The sequence below is a fragment of the Mizuhopecten yessoensis genome, unplaced genomic scaffold (assembly GCF_002113885.1).
Source record: "Mizuhopecten yessoensis strain PY_sf001 unplaced genomic scaffold, ASM211388v2 scaffold11145, whole genome shotgun sequence".
NCBI classification, from domain to species: Eukaryota; Metazoa; Mollusca; class Bivalvia; order Pectinida; family Pectinidae; genus Mizuhopecten; species Mizuhopecten yessoensis.
The window spans coordinates 2,320,827-2,338,419 of NW_018408902.1; the positions used below are offsets into that span (position 1 = coordinate 2,320,827).

The 17,593-nt window shown below is 34.7% G+C and overlaps 1 protein-coding gene across 1 annotated transcript; it reads right to left on the reverse strand.

The window, feature by feature from the left end:
• Positions 1-3,575: 3,575 nt before the first annotated feature.
• Positions 3,576-16,094, reverse strand: LOC110466876. Its single transcript, XM_021523684.1, has 10 exons — positions 16,041-16,094; positions 14,781-14,865; positions 13,850-13,951; positions 10,976-11,098; positions 10,195-10,350; positions 9,037-9,147; positions 8,020-8,145; positions 7,417-7,551; positions 5,576-5,692; positions 3,576-4,025 (listed from the first exon to the last, which is right to left on the reverse strand). The coding sequence occupies exons 2-10, from the start codon at positions 14,854-14,856 to the stop codon at positions 3,868-3,870; spliced, it is 1,104 nt and encodes a 367-aa protein (XP_021379359.1). The 5' UTR covers positions 14,857-14,865; positions 16,041-16,094; the 3' UTR covers positions 3,576-3,867.
• Positions 16,095-17,593: the final 1,499 nt, after the last annotated feature.

The window sequence follows — 17,593 nt, forward strand, 5'->3', positions numbered from 1 at the left end:
ATAAATAACAGGGGTTGGCTCGTTGCTACCTGTTGCTGAAGAAATGACGATCCTGAAATCGTCACGTTTATCCTGGAGTTTTCATAGTTTTGTGAACGTTATTGTCATACTGTATGTAAATCAAGATATGGGTCTGGTCTAATTTCAATTTCTTAAGAAAAGAAAGATATTCAAGTAGTTCTCAAAATGGAAATTATTTATATTCAAAGACAAAAGATAAATATGATAAATATATGAAACAGAAACATCACTAATATATCGGAAGGTTTAGTCAAAATACAAAACACTTTTGTCTTAATGTGAAAATAAAGGATTGGACAAGTATCCATTCAACTTTACATAAGAATACATTTCTCGGATTTGAAGTTGTACTTTGTAAATCTTTTATGGAGACGAAAATCTTTTCCTCCAAAAAATGATAAAGAAGTTGCGTCCAAATAATGTATCAAACGGCTAGTGCAGTTATGAGCCCACTGTAATGTGGACAACGGGTTTTTGTAATTTTTCAGTTTGAAGAAAACATCAGTTATCAAATAGGAAAAAAGTTACCATGCATATATACCTCCGCTCCTGCTTCGATAAAATGGACCTGAACATAACGTATAAAGGTCACATGTCAAGGCCAAGCTATTATCCAAATTTCAGACTACCATTCTAAGAAGCATTAAATTAGGGTAACTGTTACATTGTGACATTATAAACTCCAGAAATGAAAATGAAGTGGATTTTGAAGTATTCGAAAGATCTTGTTATCAATCTTGGGACGTACTCACTCCACAAAAATGTTTCTTCTATCAAAACATTTGACGTTTCCACTCTTTACGCTGGCCATACCCCATACCAAACTGAAGGAAAGACTTCGTTCTCTTATTGTGAGAGTTTACTTTTCAAAGAAAGTCGAACGGCGTTATAAATATATGGTTATACACTATTTTGGAGCATATTTGTGAAGGCAAAAAGTAAAAAAAATCAGAGGATGAAGTTGTGTGAATGATTGAGTTCCTAGATGACAAAATCATTGTTGGGTTCGGTGGCATGACTTACAAGCAGACCTACCGGTGGGCATTCCTATGGGAAAACTGCCCCTCTTCTGGTCGACACGTTTTGTTTTCATATTTGATTGTTTATACCCCCATGAGCTTGAGATCAAGGACTCCACAGATTCTTCTGCCCCACCCGCTTTCTCTCCTCGATCTTTACTTACTACATGACCAACATGGACGGCTTACTACTTAGCTTTACGATAAGATGAATTCGGTTTTTCCACTGTGAAACTTTCCCTTTCCTGATAGTGACATTCACACAGGTCGCAGATGTTTCAGTGATCAAGAGCTTGCCCCTAATATCACGATACATGTCGATTGCTGATGGACAAACTCACAACACAGGGTCTCCAACGATGCAGGTCAATGAAGACATGTCATTGGGAATTATGTTATTTCTTTTGTTATGCTCATCAGTGTACCGTGTTTGAAGACGCATCATTAATTGGGTTACATTTTTTATTATTTAAACATATTTTATTGCATAAATGAAGCAAACGGATTAGGCACAAGTTATATCAACATTACAAAGGCCCTCTCCACAATAAATTTTACATAAATTAAGAAATAGCATAATGTGATCACGATAAATACCATTTTTTTCATACAATAAATGAAATAATACAAGAGATATAAATATGATGAGTTAATGTCATATCACATTAACTGAACCTTTGGCTGGTTTTATGTTCTTTTGCGCATTTCTAAAAATTGAAGTGTTTACTTCTACCACGGAATTGTATTAGATTAGGTATATCTATATGCGTGCTTCTACCGACAGATTTTCATTTCCTATGAGCAATAATTTTATATCGATGACAACATCAAGATTTAAATCATCTATATTTGAAAGAAGAGTACGTCTTTGTATATTATAACGAGGACATATGAAAAAGAAGTGGTAGGCATTCTCACAAGGGTTTCCACAAATACATTCAGAGTTCTCAGTCAGATTTACTCTTAAAAGGTCATAATTTAACGGACTACATTGGTACCTCAACTTTGTATGCAATATATTAAGTTTTCTTTCTCCAAAACTGTAAAAGGATGGTGCTTTTTGATTAACTGGATGTGAAATAGCAGATTTAAAAGCAAAAAGCGAAGGAGAAGATCTTGTTTCCACGTCTAACCCGTTCCAAGAAAGTAATGTTGATGGTAAAAAAGAAGAGCGTGTACAAGAAAGTCTATGATTTGGAACGATAAAATCATCTCTGTTTCTAAGTGGATAGGGATTGTTAAAAGCAACCGTAGGTGGTAACAAGAGGTCTTTAAGAAAATAAGGAGTAATACTGTTTTTCATCTTAAATAACAACTGCAGTTTTCTCTTTTTTTCTTCGGTCTGATAACTTTTCCAATCCTGTTTCAATGTATAAAGCATTGTTGTTTACATATGACGGAAGACCAGTAATGATTCGTAATGCTTCTCTTTGAGCCTTTTTAAGTAATTCCGATTCGTTAGGAGTACATCCATCCCACAATTCACAGGCGTACTCAAACCCCGGTAAAATAAAAGTCGGTGTTACATGTCGGGTGTCATTGATAAAGCAGGAGACACTTACCGTTTTACCATATTAGTAAGTGACAAATCCTCACCCAAAAATTAAAACAGGTTTTTTTTTCTGTCTTAGATCAACTCTGCTATTGCACCATCAGTCCTGGGTGTTGGCCGCAATCTGGTAGCCGGAATGTCGTCTGGCCTATTTTACATGAAATACTAGTTTAAGAATAAATTATCTGCTGTAGTTAAAAGTACATTTTTACGTTCAAACGTTTGTTTGTGCTGTACTTCTACATAAGTTTTGTAACATTGTAGAAATGAATTTTCATTCTGACCTGCAATACCCCTGATGAGTCCGGAATTGACAAAATGGCCATATAATGCAGTAAAAACGTACATTGTTTGATTTTCTGCATCGAATTACTATATTTTTGAACAGTTGCTACCTTTTATCGCATTTCTGATGATTTCTTGAACAATACTAAGCCGGTACTGTTAATGCGGATTTCATTCTCCAATTGAAAAAGACACAGTACCATAGTGTCAACTTACAGATACAGGAACTCGAAGTCGACATAAAAGAGGCATACAAAAACTGAGGAAAAAACTCCCAAATATGTAGACACTGAGTGGTTGCAGAAAAAAACTGGCATTCCGAACTCCACAACGAGGATGAACCCTGGTACTCTGGAAGAGTAAGCGTTTTTAGGGCTATATGTATAACCATTGATGTCGTACGTCATAGAACGATAGCTAATGATGAGTAAGCTGCTTCCTGTTACATATATAGTTGGAATACAGAGATATCTTTTAAACCATTAGTTGAACATCTTCTTCATTTGGTATTTCTTTGGTTTTGTTTCTTTTACCTTTTAAAGTTTCGTCTATGCCGTAATGTTCAGTGTTAAATCTACGTGTACGGATAATACGTATGTTCTCAAAGCACATGCAAATCTTGACTTTCCAATTCTGTTAGCAATAATGTATAACGTATAGCAGTTTAAAAAATATGAAATCGAAGACGATATTCAGGAAATAATTTAATTAAGACAACATAACGACAGGACAACACAAGATCAGCGGGAAAATATACAGAAGGTGTTCATGGCCAACGCGGCTTTTATACCGGGAAATAAAGTGCCCATCATTCACAGGATTTCACAATGCGACAGTACTTGTTAACGTAGTACGTATTCCATTAGCTTTCAAAATAAAGTAATCATTTTACTGTATTAATACTTAACAAGTGTGATGTCATTGTACATCTCCAGGGGGACAGTAAATAAATATAGGAACAAATAAGTCAAGTTGTATAGTGAATCCTTATTACGGTGCGGCGTCTGTACACGTCATCACTGACCCGTTCTCGCCATCCTTCTGACATTTACAGTTCTTGAAATAGGCTTTCTTATTGCCTTTCTTGACAAGGCCCTCAAATGCCCCTGAGTTCCAGTCCTTGCACACTCCTGTCTTGTCTTTGCAAACTGTGAAGAAAACAATTGCATGTCGGTGACAACGGAAGTATACCATAACTGAATAGATCACTTGTGTATAGGCGGCAAAATGCTTAACAGTTCGTATATGCCATGCTATCATTATGACATATTCATTTCCTTCGCTTAAATAATGATACACTTGTGTGCTATGACATAACAAAGGTTAAGCTTAAAAAGGTATGGGGTCACCTGCCCGACCACGTGAGTTTTCTCCGTGTACTCTGTTATCCTCCCACAATAAGACCCCCCGCGCGCTAATATCCTTGCCAACAATGGCGATTAATAGAACTTGTAATAACTTGTTTCATACTTGTTGTAAAATAAACAAGGCATCACAAGTGATACAAATCCCCTCGCTTTCACAAATTGTTTGCCATATGTATGAGGAAATGAATAGAAAATTCAATGATGTAGCAGTAACTGCTCTCACTACTGCATCTGTTGAAGGTATTGTCATGGCAAAAAAATTGTATCAAGTTTCACGAAATTCCGTTAAGGAATGAAGTCGACAGAACGATGACAACGTTTTCCTAAAAATAGTAACAGTGACCTTGAACTTTCACGCAGTAACCCGAAACACAAATTGTTCAATGTATTGTCATACCAAACACTTGTATGAAATTCATGAAATTCCATTGAAGAATGAGTCACAAGAGCCATGACAAAGAGCGTAACGTACGTACATCTGTACGGACGGACGGACGCAATCCTATATCCCCTCGATCTTTCGTTGAAAATAGTAAGCGGTATTATATATTTCTATTCTCTAACAGGAGAGATAGTTCGTCATTGGGTTGTATCAGTTTTTCCGACTATGTTCTGGCGTGAATTCAACTAATAAACCTACAGATATAATACGCACATCCTCGATACTCCAGGGGTTACACTCACTTTCGCTCTTTGACCCCTGAAACATGTCATAGCAAAATCGAAGGCTCAATGTGCGCCCACTTGTAGGTCAGACGAGAAGACTTGTTTGATCTTTTGATGTACATCAAAAGATTATCGCAGTCGCGTAACGGTAAAATTGACTGGTTTTGAAGTCGGGTGTCGCTCCTCTGTAATCTTCAAAGGACAATTATCAGACATAGATTGGTCAAATCCTTTTACCTTTTACACCAATCACAGAGCTTGCCTTGTGTCTTCGATTTTGCTATGACATATTCCTGGGGTGCAGAGAGCGAAAGTGAGCGTGACCCCGGATGTATCGAGGATGTTGTAGACAGGGCGCTAAGACAATCTTCACTTCGCTATTAATGTTATTTTGTCAACAGTCGTTCGGTTTTGAATGTTATTGTATTTTCTTGGTAAGTTCCTGTTTCCCTGCGATCTAGCCCTTGAATATACTACCCAATACGATATACCATGAAATGTTACTATCGATATTTCTGGAATGCTGTATTATACTTTCCTTTGCCATTCGTCTATGCTTTGTTTTCGGTAAGGCCAGAAGATTCCGTTGTTTTTCCTTAAATAATGTAGTCATTCATAATTGACAATAAAGTGTTTTTCTTTTATATATAAATGTAAACACATACCAGTCCTTAGTACATCGTTGAAGGCTGCACCGTAGCTGAGTCTGCACTTGTGCAGGGAACAACCACTATCCATCCAGGTCTTTCCAAAGTCCCGACAGATCTTCCCATCCTTACAGCCTAAAGGAAAAGAAATTCGCTCATAAACCATGGAAATCAAAGTCATACACTGGTCCTTCTAGAAGTTGACCAAGAAGTGCAAAATTTCCCCAAAAAACAACATGTTATAAACGAAATGACACTACAGAAAATATGAATGTTTTGAATGAACATAATGAACACTTATTAGTAAGGAAATTTATGAGCGCAGTTATCATTCGTGTCTCGCTTTCTGTCTTGATGATCAAGCAATATAAACCTCAGACAATTTCCCCGTCAGAGCACAGTATGTGTAATGTAAGATATATCCTATAAACCTCCTCGTATTATTGGTATTCAGTTGTAACAGATGTTTTATTAGATTGAAAAATACAATGAGACCCAAGTTATAAATAGAAATGTAATTTTTACCAAAGATGTGTAGAGTAACCAGGCTCTTAAAAGGAACCATCCTCTGTAATTCCATACCCAAATTATTTAGCCTACGATTATTTTTGGAGGTTGATAATGCACAGAGAGCATAGAACGTGCACATTTGTATAAGAATTCACCATGCGATATCTACATGGAGATTTAGTGGAAGGGAAAATTATGTAGATTCTGCTGAAGAACGATTTATGTCTGTATACTACAATTTCTATTTCTACCATTTTTTTAAAGTATTCCTTTAACCTCTCCGTTTGATTTATTTTCTAACGTAAAACGTGACAATACTGGGTGACAAACGATAGCAACTTGTAAAATTAAGAGTATGACTTGTTCCAAAGCAAAAAGATGGTCAAAACTGGAGCTTGGCACATGAAAAGATGATTTTCTGCATAGGGAATGTATACACTTAAAAATAATATTTTTACATTGAGAAAATGACATTTTGTGCATAGGGAATGCATGTTCTACGAAAGGAAATACATCAAACAACCAATCTGCTACAAAACGGATAGCTGCACTACAAATCAAAGAGCTACATTGAAAATCAGACTTTCTGCGAAGGAAATCCATAACGACGACCCTCTGAAGAGGGAGTATACATATGTTCTACAGACGAAGCTATATAAAAAGGCGACCTTCTGCGGAAATATCCCATAGGTAACAGATTTCTAGAGATGGAGCTGAAAGTTGAGAATAGTAGACCAACTGCGAGGGAAGATATGTTTTACAGAGGAAACTATATATAAAATCAGGCAAAGTATTGTCAATCATAGTCCTTATCTCGAGGCAAAATTAGATATCAAATGAAAGTCACGAGATTTGATTTCAGTATGTGATGCTTCGCATTCAAAACTTTGCAACTGTAGGCGACAGGAAACATGCGGTATGACCCTGATAAAGGTGTTATACAGGTAGAACTGTCCTAATCAAATGCCCCTTTGCGCAGGAAAAAATATGGTTTAAAAGAAACGGAACTATATCATAGGTACATCGACATCGAACGGTTGCTCTTCTGAACTAGGAAAAACTCTTCTTCATCTGATGCTTCGTTGAATAAATGACGGTCTGCATAAAGAGAATATGTTCTATGGTTTAGTCTACATTAGACTATTATCTTCTGAAAAGGGAAGTATTTTTCTACATCCTATGCTACGTTGAATAAATGACGTTCTTCATTCATAAAGAATATGTGCTGAGTCTTACATTAGACAGAGGATCTATCTGATGCTACGTTGAACAAATTTCTTTTTGCACAAGGAATGCACTGTTTTATAGCTGATTTTCCGGTTCGAACAGGTCAATCTTTGCAAACGTACCGTACGGCTTTTCCTCTATGGACAGTTTCTGATTGCCGTTCTCAACGATACTAACACATTTCTTTTCCATACAATTGCCGTCTTTATCCCTCCAGGTAGATTTGTTGTCTCTGCACTGTCCTTTATCATTACAACCTAGAAATGAAATGATGATATAGCTGGTAATGAATATTTAACTATACTATACAAATATTTTATAGAAAGAATGTTTTTGAAGTAGATAACCATATTTTACATAAAAAACCCAGTGCCCTTCGATTAATGTATATCAATGCTTTGCTAGTGATGATGATCAAGTTTAAAAAGAAACCATAATAAAGCCTTTTAATAAAGATAACACTATAATACATATCCTTTATACTAAGAGTTTTTTCTCTTTTAATTTAATAAACGTATTTTACCCAAATATAAACATAGTTTCAATTGTATTATATAATGTTACATATGTTATGCTACTTATGTTCTGTGTCGTTTATAAGTACCGTAAAATGAACGATTGTTTTATCAATCAAGTTTTAAAGCCAAAATAGATCTTTAAATCACCTTTATAAATCGACTTATATTAACATGTTATATATATCTATATGATAACCATTTACTGACCAGCAGAGATGAGTTTCCAGCCAACTTCTTCATTAGTCTGTTTACACAAATACTTGTAGCAACCATTCTTGTTTTTGTACGATCTAAACGTTCCGACCTTGAAGCACTTCTTCTTGTTGGTGCAGCCTGAAAGAAGAAAAGTATACTTTCGTGGTTTAATTATTTAGATTTTTGATAAGGTTATAGTTATAAAAGAAATTTTGAGTGAGAGGATTATTTGAATCAATAGACAAGAAAATTGAATTAATTGCCTTAACATTTTTGAAAGGAATAACAGCATGAAGGTATCTGACGGAGGAAAATAAATCTATAAAAATGATGACGACATGGCCTTAACCTAACAGTTACAACAAATAAACTAGCAAACTATTTGCAATAAAAAAACAATTGAGCTATTATGACAGATAATAATAAAATATATCCTCAATTAGTTACAAATCTGATATCAGTTCCCCGGTATCGTACGGTGGATCGAATTTCTGTAAGGACTAAAATGTTGATTTTTTTAATTTTTTTTAATCAAAATTAAATAATCAAATTATGACTTCAACTCGAATATGGGGCTGCATCTTTTAGACTGCTTGCTATGTTATACTTTCATGCTTTTAAAAGTAACTGACTAAAAAACACAAATGTTTAATTAATAATTGAAATAAATTGAAAGGTAAACAAGCAAGAACACAAATCGACGCGTAATTCTGACTGACGTTTAATCACCGATATTTCTCGAGATAATCACGAAATCAAAAATCTCGAAAATATTTAATCAGACAATCTTCAAATAAATTTTTAGTCGCGAATTCAGATTATTCCGAATATGTCGTTGAAAGGACAATTGCACAATCCATGTTATTCATGATAACATTAAATGATGTTAATTGATGAACTTAAAGGGAGTGAAAAAATCACTCACAAATCAAAAGTATATAACGTTTAAGTTTCATCATCATCATAGTCATCATCATCATCATCATCATCATCATCATCATCATCATCATCATCATCATTTAAATATACCTGGGACGCCGACAGCCTTGGCGAAGAGAGACGTCACTTTACACGTGTACCAGACACACTTCTGAAACCAATTATCTCCGTTGTAGTAACACTTCTTACCAACTTGACATCCTACAGATAGAAAAGTTGCATTTTGGTTTTTAAGAAAATGTATGTTAGATAATCAAACAACCAACAATATTTTATAATCAATATTCTCCTGCTTTATCCAATTATTTCATCTCAAATCCAAAATCTGTGTCATCTATAGACCAAAATGGACAAAATAACTATTTAAAGTCAATAATGTCCTTTACCATAAGGCTTTCCAACACAAACCAAATCGTTTTAATCCAAAATCCAAAATCTGAGGCGGAAACAACATAATTATATTACATTTCAAGGGTTTAGATCAACAATCGATGGAAAGGTCACCCTGTGTGATGGTATTTATAGAAAAGAAAGTGAGCTCTCCGAGTCTTAAGAATTCTCCGGGGCTTACATTTTTGTTACAAAATCAACACCTCTGATTGATGAAAAAACACGATTCACATCCTTAGAAGAATAAATCATTTTTCTTTCAGTTAACTTTTGAATACCTACAACATGTGTTTTGTTTTCGCACTCAGGATCTCCATTTCTCCCAGAAAGACATGTTATTTCAGGCCCCGGGTAAGTTTACTACTATTTCCCCCATTTTCATCAGTTGCATGCATCTGCGTCTGCTATGTATTCATGAAAATACGAAACAGTCTTCCCTACCCTTCTTTATTAAGAATAAAAAGTGTTTTACACATTTAGTTTACCATCGGGGACAGCGGTATTTTTTGTACATATTTATGGATTTCCTGGCTTTACGTCCATAAAGCATCTCGTCCGATGGTGCTGTCATGAATATGTATTAAAGTGGGAAAAAGACTTACAAAATTCTTCCGTCGAAATTGTCGGTGCTTCGGGAGGAGATACATAATTTGAGGTGACATTTTTACAGTGTTGATCTAAATCCCTAAAGCGTTTAGTATATACCCTACCCATCAGGATATATCAAACTGTATATTGTCCTGCTATTAGTTATTGGATGTGACAACATGATATTTTTCTTTTAACGCTGGAGGTGAAATTATATTTCGACAGGTGATTGGGGCTTGTTTAAACAAGCAAAGTTATACTATGACGTGCCTTGTTTGACGTTAATCACTTGTGCGGAATACTGCATTTTGGCAGTCTGGGCACTTTGACTGGTAGTAACGTCACAGCGCTTGAAGTCACATCCCTCTTTCCACTCTGATCCGTTAGGCTTGCACTTGTTTTTACCTTTCGTATTCACTGTACACTCTGCAATGATTACCATAAACATTAAACGAACCTATTTTACACCGAATGGTCTGAGTTTTATAATCTTCATATACATGTGGTACTTCAACAAAACAGCCGGATCAAAAGCGGATGATTTACAAAGTTTTCTATTTAATTGTTAAACACAAGTACTTCATGAAAGAGTTTCTACAACATACAATCATAGTTTTATGCGTCATACATACCTTATATGCATATATATATATAAAAGACATCCATTTTATATTCATCTTCTTTGGAAAGATTCCATATAAAACAAACGAAAATGTTAATATATGAGACAGCGATTAAGGCCTTCTTCATAAAACGACTTTTAAAGAGTAGGACGTTCTAAAATTATAAGAAGATCTTACTAATTGAAAATATACGTAATTGTTTGTAAAGTGATATGAAACTTAATGTGAAAAAAACATTTCAAAATCAACCGTTTCTCTTGGAGTAATGAAATGTACCACCACCTGCTATGTTATATCAAAGTTTTCGGTGGCCTTTGCCCAACTCGACCTGGATTTTATATGAAACCCTTTTTGTTTTTGTTTTGTTTCTTTGTGTAATGGTGTATTTATTCTGCCATGTTTTGTCTGAAACAAAATAATTTACTCACGCATGTCGAGTTTTGTTTCGAAGACGGTCATGTTTCCATGTGTGTACGAGACACACTGAAAGTTGCTGCAGTCTTTCTTCCACTTCTGGTTAACATCGTAACACTTGTCATCCTTGACGCAACCTAAATCATATTTACGATTTCAAAACTGACATTAAAATAAAAACGAACTTTAAAAAAGTTTTTAAAACTTTTACTGACTGTGATTTCATTGAAAAGAAACATTGTCTCTATATTACTTTCAAAATGGGGAACGAATTTGCGTTGTAAATAAAACAAATTCGGTAGTAAGTAAAACCTAATGGTTTTATTGAATGGATAATAAGCGATATTTTGGCTAATTCGAATATCTCTTTTTTGTAAGGTTAAATATTGATATATAGTGTAAGATTTTTAGTCACATTGGTAGCCGTTCCGCAACTAACATGTGCTTTAAATTATAGGACATAGCGTCTTATAAATCAGGAATCTATTCGAAATGACAATGACGTAATATATTGCAATGGCAGGGCGTCATGGTAACCTGGAATATATTACGTCTACATAGACATTACCCCGGCATCCTTTGTATGTTAAACATGACCACGGACCTTCACAACGAACACCGTCACATTCAAACATTGTTTTGACGTCATAGGAACGACGTCAAAACAATACAGATCTCCTCAAACATAAACGTAATACACAGGAAGATGATTTCCTCTTTAAAATTTGGTAATGCATACAGTATGCGAAAGAATGAGTTACACTCCGTCATAAGACGCATTGGTGATGCTAGGGGCCAAAACGATGGACATTCAAATTCATCTACTGTTGAAACAGAAGAAGAGTTGAGTAAAACTCAATCATTTACCCGTTAATTTCAAATTAATTAACAAGTAAAGGGTGTATACAGAGTTTGTTTAAACACTGATGCTGGTATCCTATTTAGTTTTAACCAGTTGATCGAAATGAAGGGGGGAAACAAGTTAAGGTTACATATGCAGTGTTTTGACAAAAAAAATTTCTATACATTACCATGGTGCTTACAAACAATGACAAAAACCTATGATATGTTTAAATATATCAGACAATGTTATATCACTGTCTGATTTCAGGCTATGTTTATGACGTAAAATGTTTTCAGCACAGAAGAAATATCTCCTGCAGAAGATATAAAATGACTCAATAATTCTCTATCGAGAAAGAACTGATACTTAGAACAGACTCTGGAGAGATGAATTTATTATGACAAGATCAAATTTTAAGAAAATATAAAGCAACGTCAGCACACGAATTTAGAACTTCTGCAGTATCTATATGAAAGGACAACACCAGGAACAGAAGAGACGCTTAATCAAAACAAAACTACAACCCCCTCCCTAGAAAAGCCAGAAAGTGAAACCAAATATCATTATTTATCTCCTTCAATATATTTATACCAACACCTCCCTGCACTCCGGTAATCAAAAATATATTGAGAAAATGTTTTTTTGATATTATGTAGCTAAAATATACATTAAGAGGATTAAAGTATGTATATTCAATAAGTATGCTTAATACCAGTATATGTGTTTTTAATGTTTAAAATGGTATTAAGTGTCAATTCATGTTATGTATTGCACCCAGATGTTGCAAAGGTGTGTCATCATAAACACTAGTAAATATAGATTTTAAATCAAATTAAAATACAGGTAAAAATAAACCTACCTAAAAAGTGATTTTAACCATCCTTAAAATACTACCTTAGAATCCAATAGTATTATTTAAGATAATACTATGCATTGCAAGTCGTTTTTAAAGAGGGAGAGGAAAACGTCACAACACACAGAAAAAACTAGGAACACAAAGATACACATTGGCCACCATACAAACTGTCAGGACAATAAAACAAAATGAAAGACACCGTAACCTCCTTCCACATAAAACATCAGATGCTCCAAATTACATACAAAAATATCGGCGTACTTAGATAATTATGACGTTAACGATCAATCAAAATGACTATCATCATTTTATCACAAGTAAAATGGTTTGTCTTGTAATATAGAGCATTGACACAGAAAATAAGACAATAGGCAAAAACACAAACAAATCGTTGTTACAGACAATAGACTAATGTTAGCACTCGCGTCAGTATGTTAAGGGTAGATAGTACCGTCCCTACACCTGTAACGTAGACAGGTAAGGATGGTGTCTGATACACTCACCTGTATACTTGGGGTAGATAGTACCGTCCCTACACCTGTAACTTAGACAGGTGAGGATGGTGTCCGATACACTTACCTGCATAGTTGTGGTAGATAGTACAGTCCCTACACCTGTTACTCAGACAGGTGAGGATGGTGTCTGATACACTCACCTGTGTATTTGGGGTGGATAGTACCGTCCCTACACCTGAAGCTCAGACAGGTGAGGATGGTGTCTGATACACTCACCTGTATATTTGGGGTAGATAGTACCGTCCCTACACCTGTAACTTAGACAGGTGAGGAATGTGTCTGATACACTCACCTGTATATTTGGTGGTAGATAGTACAGTCCCTACACCTGTAACTCAGACAGGTGAGGATGGTGTCTGATACACTCACCTGTATTTTTCGGGTAGATAGTACCGGCCCTACACCTGTAACTCAGACAGGTGAGGATGGTGTCTGATACACTCACCTGTATATTTGGGGTAGATAGTTCCATCCCTACACCTGTAACTCAGACAGGTGAAGAAGGTGTCTGATACACTCACCTGTATATTTGGGGTAGATGGTACCGGCCCTACACCTGTAACTCAGACAGGTGAGGAATGTGTCTGATACACTCACCTGTATATTTGGGGTAGATAGTACCGTCCCTACTCCTGTAGTTCAGACAGGTGAGAATGGTATCCGATACACTCACCTGTATATTTGGGGTAGATAGTACCGTCCCTACACCTGTAGCTCAGACAGGTAAGGGTATCGTGGTTCCAGGTATCGCCATGGTTGTACTTTCCACATTTGGCTACAGAGATGGAAAAATACGCTTAATAGTTGCAGTGTGTTGTCAACATAACAAATCATAAAGATAAAAGTCCTTTATTCGTTTGATTGACAAAGGAGACCTTTTGTTTTAGTTCAGTTAGTTAAAACAGTATCCAGACAAATCTACCAATAGCAGACTTAACGTAAATAGTTTAACAGAATATGACAGAATAGATCAGAAGGTCGTTTTTCAAAATACATGAAGTATTTTATTTTGATACACATTCAAAATCTTGTGAATAATCTTCTCAATCTTGTGATTTCAGTTATAAAATATTCTGAAATATATATTCTAAATCGTTTGACTAGCATCCTTTGTTGATTTCTTATGATTAATATATCCTTAAAAATATTTCTTTTATCAGAACATTTGACCTTTTGCCTTTACACTTGCCATACATCATGCCTATCTAAAGGAACGCATTCCTATGAGAGCAAAGCCTTTACAGTATTATTTTATCAGTTTTTCGATTTCCAAATCCTTATATTGTCTTCATACATTGTAATTTGTGCTTTTGACAAAAAGCAATGTTATATTTTTTTATTTTTTTTTATATATAATATAAACACATTTTTAACTATCAATAAAAGATTAAACATGAATACATTATAAGGTTTCTAGGATGTTTATGAATTTCTTAAAACCAAAAATTACTTTGAATAGAAATCAAAATATTAGATAAACATCACAATTTTCTCTCAATAAAATCTTTACAACAGAAATCACAAAATGAAGAAAAAGATCACAAGATGTTCAGATATAGCAACCGTTGACACGCCATATTGGTCATCCATACATTTGTTCTTACCTTTAACTGAAGCCGAAGTGACGTAGGCTATCACTTGGACCAGAACACATGACACAAGCAAGTACCTCAGCATCATGAAAATTACCTGCAAATATCCAAAACAAAATAAATGAAGTATTGCGTTAGAGAAATATATGTGCACCATTTTAATGAATTGTTATTGGAGTAATTCTTGAAAAACTGTTTCACGTAAAAGAGGTATACATATTGCACTATGATTTAAATATTCTTAATTATCCACTTGACAGTTTTAGCAGAGGAAAATAAAAACAAAATAGAACAAAAAGGACTGGAGTCCTACCAACTTTTCAACAATTAATATTGATACATAATTGACATAAATTTCAGATGTATAAGATGCATAAGATAAGTAACACATACCAATAATATATACTTCACATAAGGATTAAACGGCATTTTTACAAGTTTTTGTTGGTTATGAAAACACATCGGTTACATACATATTCCACGAAGCTTTGCGTTCATACCGGCATGAACAATGAAACCTGCCGTTCAGTCCTTATTTTACGTTCCAAAGTTTTAGTTGTTATTGACCTAATATATATATTACTTCATATTTGCAATATTGAAGTGTCTTTGTCGTCAGCGCAAATGAGATTCCTAGAACAACCTAACGTCACCAACATGTTTGCCTCTAACGGTTGCATCATGTTATTCGAGGCGGGAGCTTCAATATGACGGTGACCAAATTGTGTTCATAGGTCTATGAACGACACAATTTCTTCTGGTTTTAGAGGACCTTGCAGTGGAAATGTAAATATTTGTGTATGATTATCTCTTTAACGGATAAATATACTTCCAATTGTGACCTAAAGCCTTGTTATGTTTTGGATCGACCTGTAAGAAACACTTCACATGTATATATGATTACATTATTATAATTAAATAATCAACGCGCAACAGTTTTCGTATTAAATGTTTTCATGTGTTTATACTAATGACCCAAATATGGTATCTTGCATTCTTTTATCTAATATGTCAAAGATAAAGAAAACAACAAAAGTAACGAAAATCTGGTCGTATTACCTCTTATGACACTAGATAATACATAATACAATATATTATTTTATCAACTTTTCACGTTGTTAAATTCATGTCAATGTTTTCATAAAAGTCATATGTATGAATCACATATAACAATTTCATTTAGTTTAAATCTTCCAATAAAGATACATATCAAGACGATCTTTGATTGCTAATAAAGATGGTACTAAAACGTCAATAAGTGATATGTCTCACCTTAGTTGCCGAGGTCCCTGGTCCCAGGTTTCTGCGTGTTAGTGTCTACCGTGACAGCTATCGGCTGTTTTATCCGAGAAAAATCGCGCGCCACTCGGCACTAAACCGCGCGGATTAATATTTTAGTACTTGCTGTGATGCTTCATTTATGGGGGCAGAGCTAACATTTTTTTGGAAACGACAGCTTTTCCTTTTGTGCATTGGAAATGCCACCCAATAAAGTGTACGTATTACTGTCGGAACTGACACGTTTTATGGTAGAGACGGAGCTGACAGCTGACGTGGAGAAAACACTATGTGGACAGTCCAGGAAATTGACATAACTTATACTTTCGCTGCTACAGTATTAAATCTATATATATTTTCATAATGACCAGTTGTGTTTACGTGGAAAGAATGGAATTAACTTGAAAATAGAGTATTAAGCGTAAGGAGAAGATGAAAACCATTTGAGTGTGTTATGCAATAAATCTTTGGCAGGGCGATAAACATAGGATTAATATACTAAAAATGGTAGAGAATTATTTGTGATGTCAAAGCTTTCAATAAAGGGCTTCTTGTTCGTTTTTTCACACATTCTCATCGGTAACACATTGCTAATGACCAAAACGCTTTTACATTGCGAATCGTTCAGAAGAAATATCACGGAAAAAATGTCGGTAAGTTAAAATACCTTGATCAGTCCTTGTACGTAGAAAGTTGATTGATGGGTCCTTTCTATAAATATGAATAACTTGACGCAACGTTGATCAAAGTAATCGGTATCTCTTTCCTGTATTATATATTGTTGTTGTTTGCCATCTCTATGAGTGCGCGTTAACAATATAAATATGTTCCAATTGAAATAAGACTTGTTTTTATTTGTTAAAACATCACACTCCTAGCAACTAATTGTGATACATTGCATTATAGATATGATAATTGTTATTTTTAACCTTTTAACTCAACTAAGCATAATTTATCATTCAATCGGTTAAAGCCCCTTTCATTAAAGCTTCGGGACGACAACCTTGGTAAGTCAATACGCAGATCAGCGTCATAGACGGCATGCAATACTGAGTAGTCAAAAGTTTTAACATGAGTTGTTTACGATAATAATGGTGATTTAATATTCTCCAGAAGATCTTGATATTTTTTTTCGAAAAAAAAAAGAGTTTAAGCATACTTCGATACTGATTATGCAAGTAGTGATATCATTCAATTATGGATTTTGAAAAATTCGGAAGAACTTCTGGTGACATTGAATCTCCATCATTTTGTAAAACGGCTTCTTTTAAAACCTTTGGCGTAATAAACCACCGTTTTCAAATTTCAATTTTAATTATGTGAATAGAATTTGTTTTTCTTTCTTTTAATAAACATCATACTGGTAAAAAGAATAATACACGTATGATCATATTGACGACATATTGAAGTTTTGGTCAACATCATTGTTGATTTCAGTCGACTTTCTGTGTTAGCGTACTACTTTTGGCCGATCATCATACAACTTAACTTATTCAAAGGTTTGTCTAGTCCTTCAAGTTTGTTTTAGTTACATTTTGATGTAACAA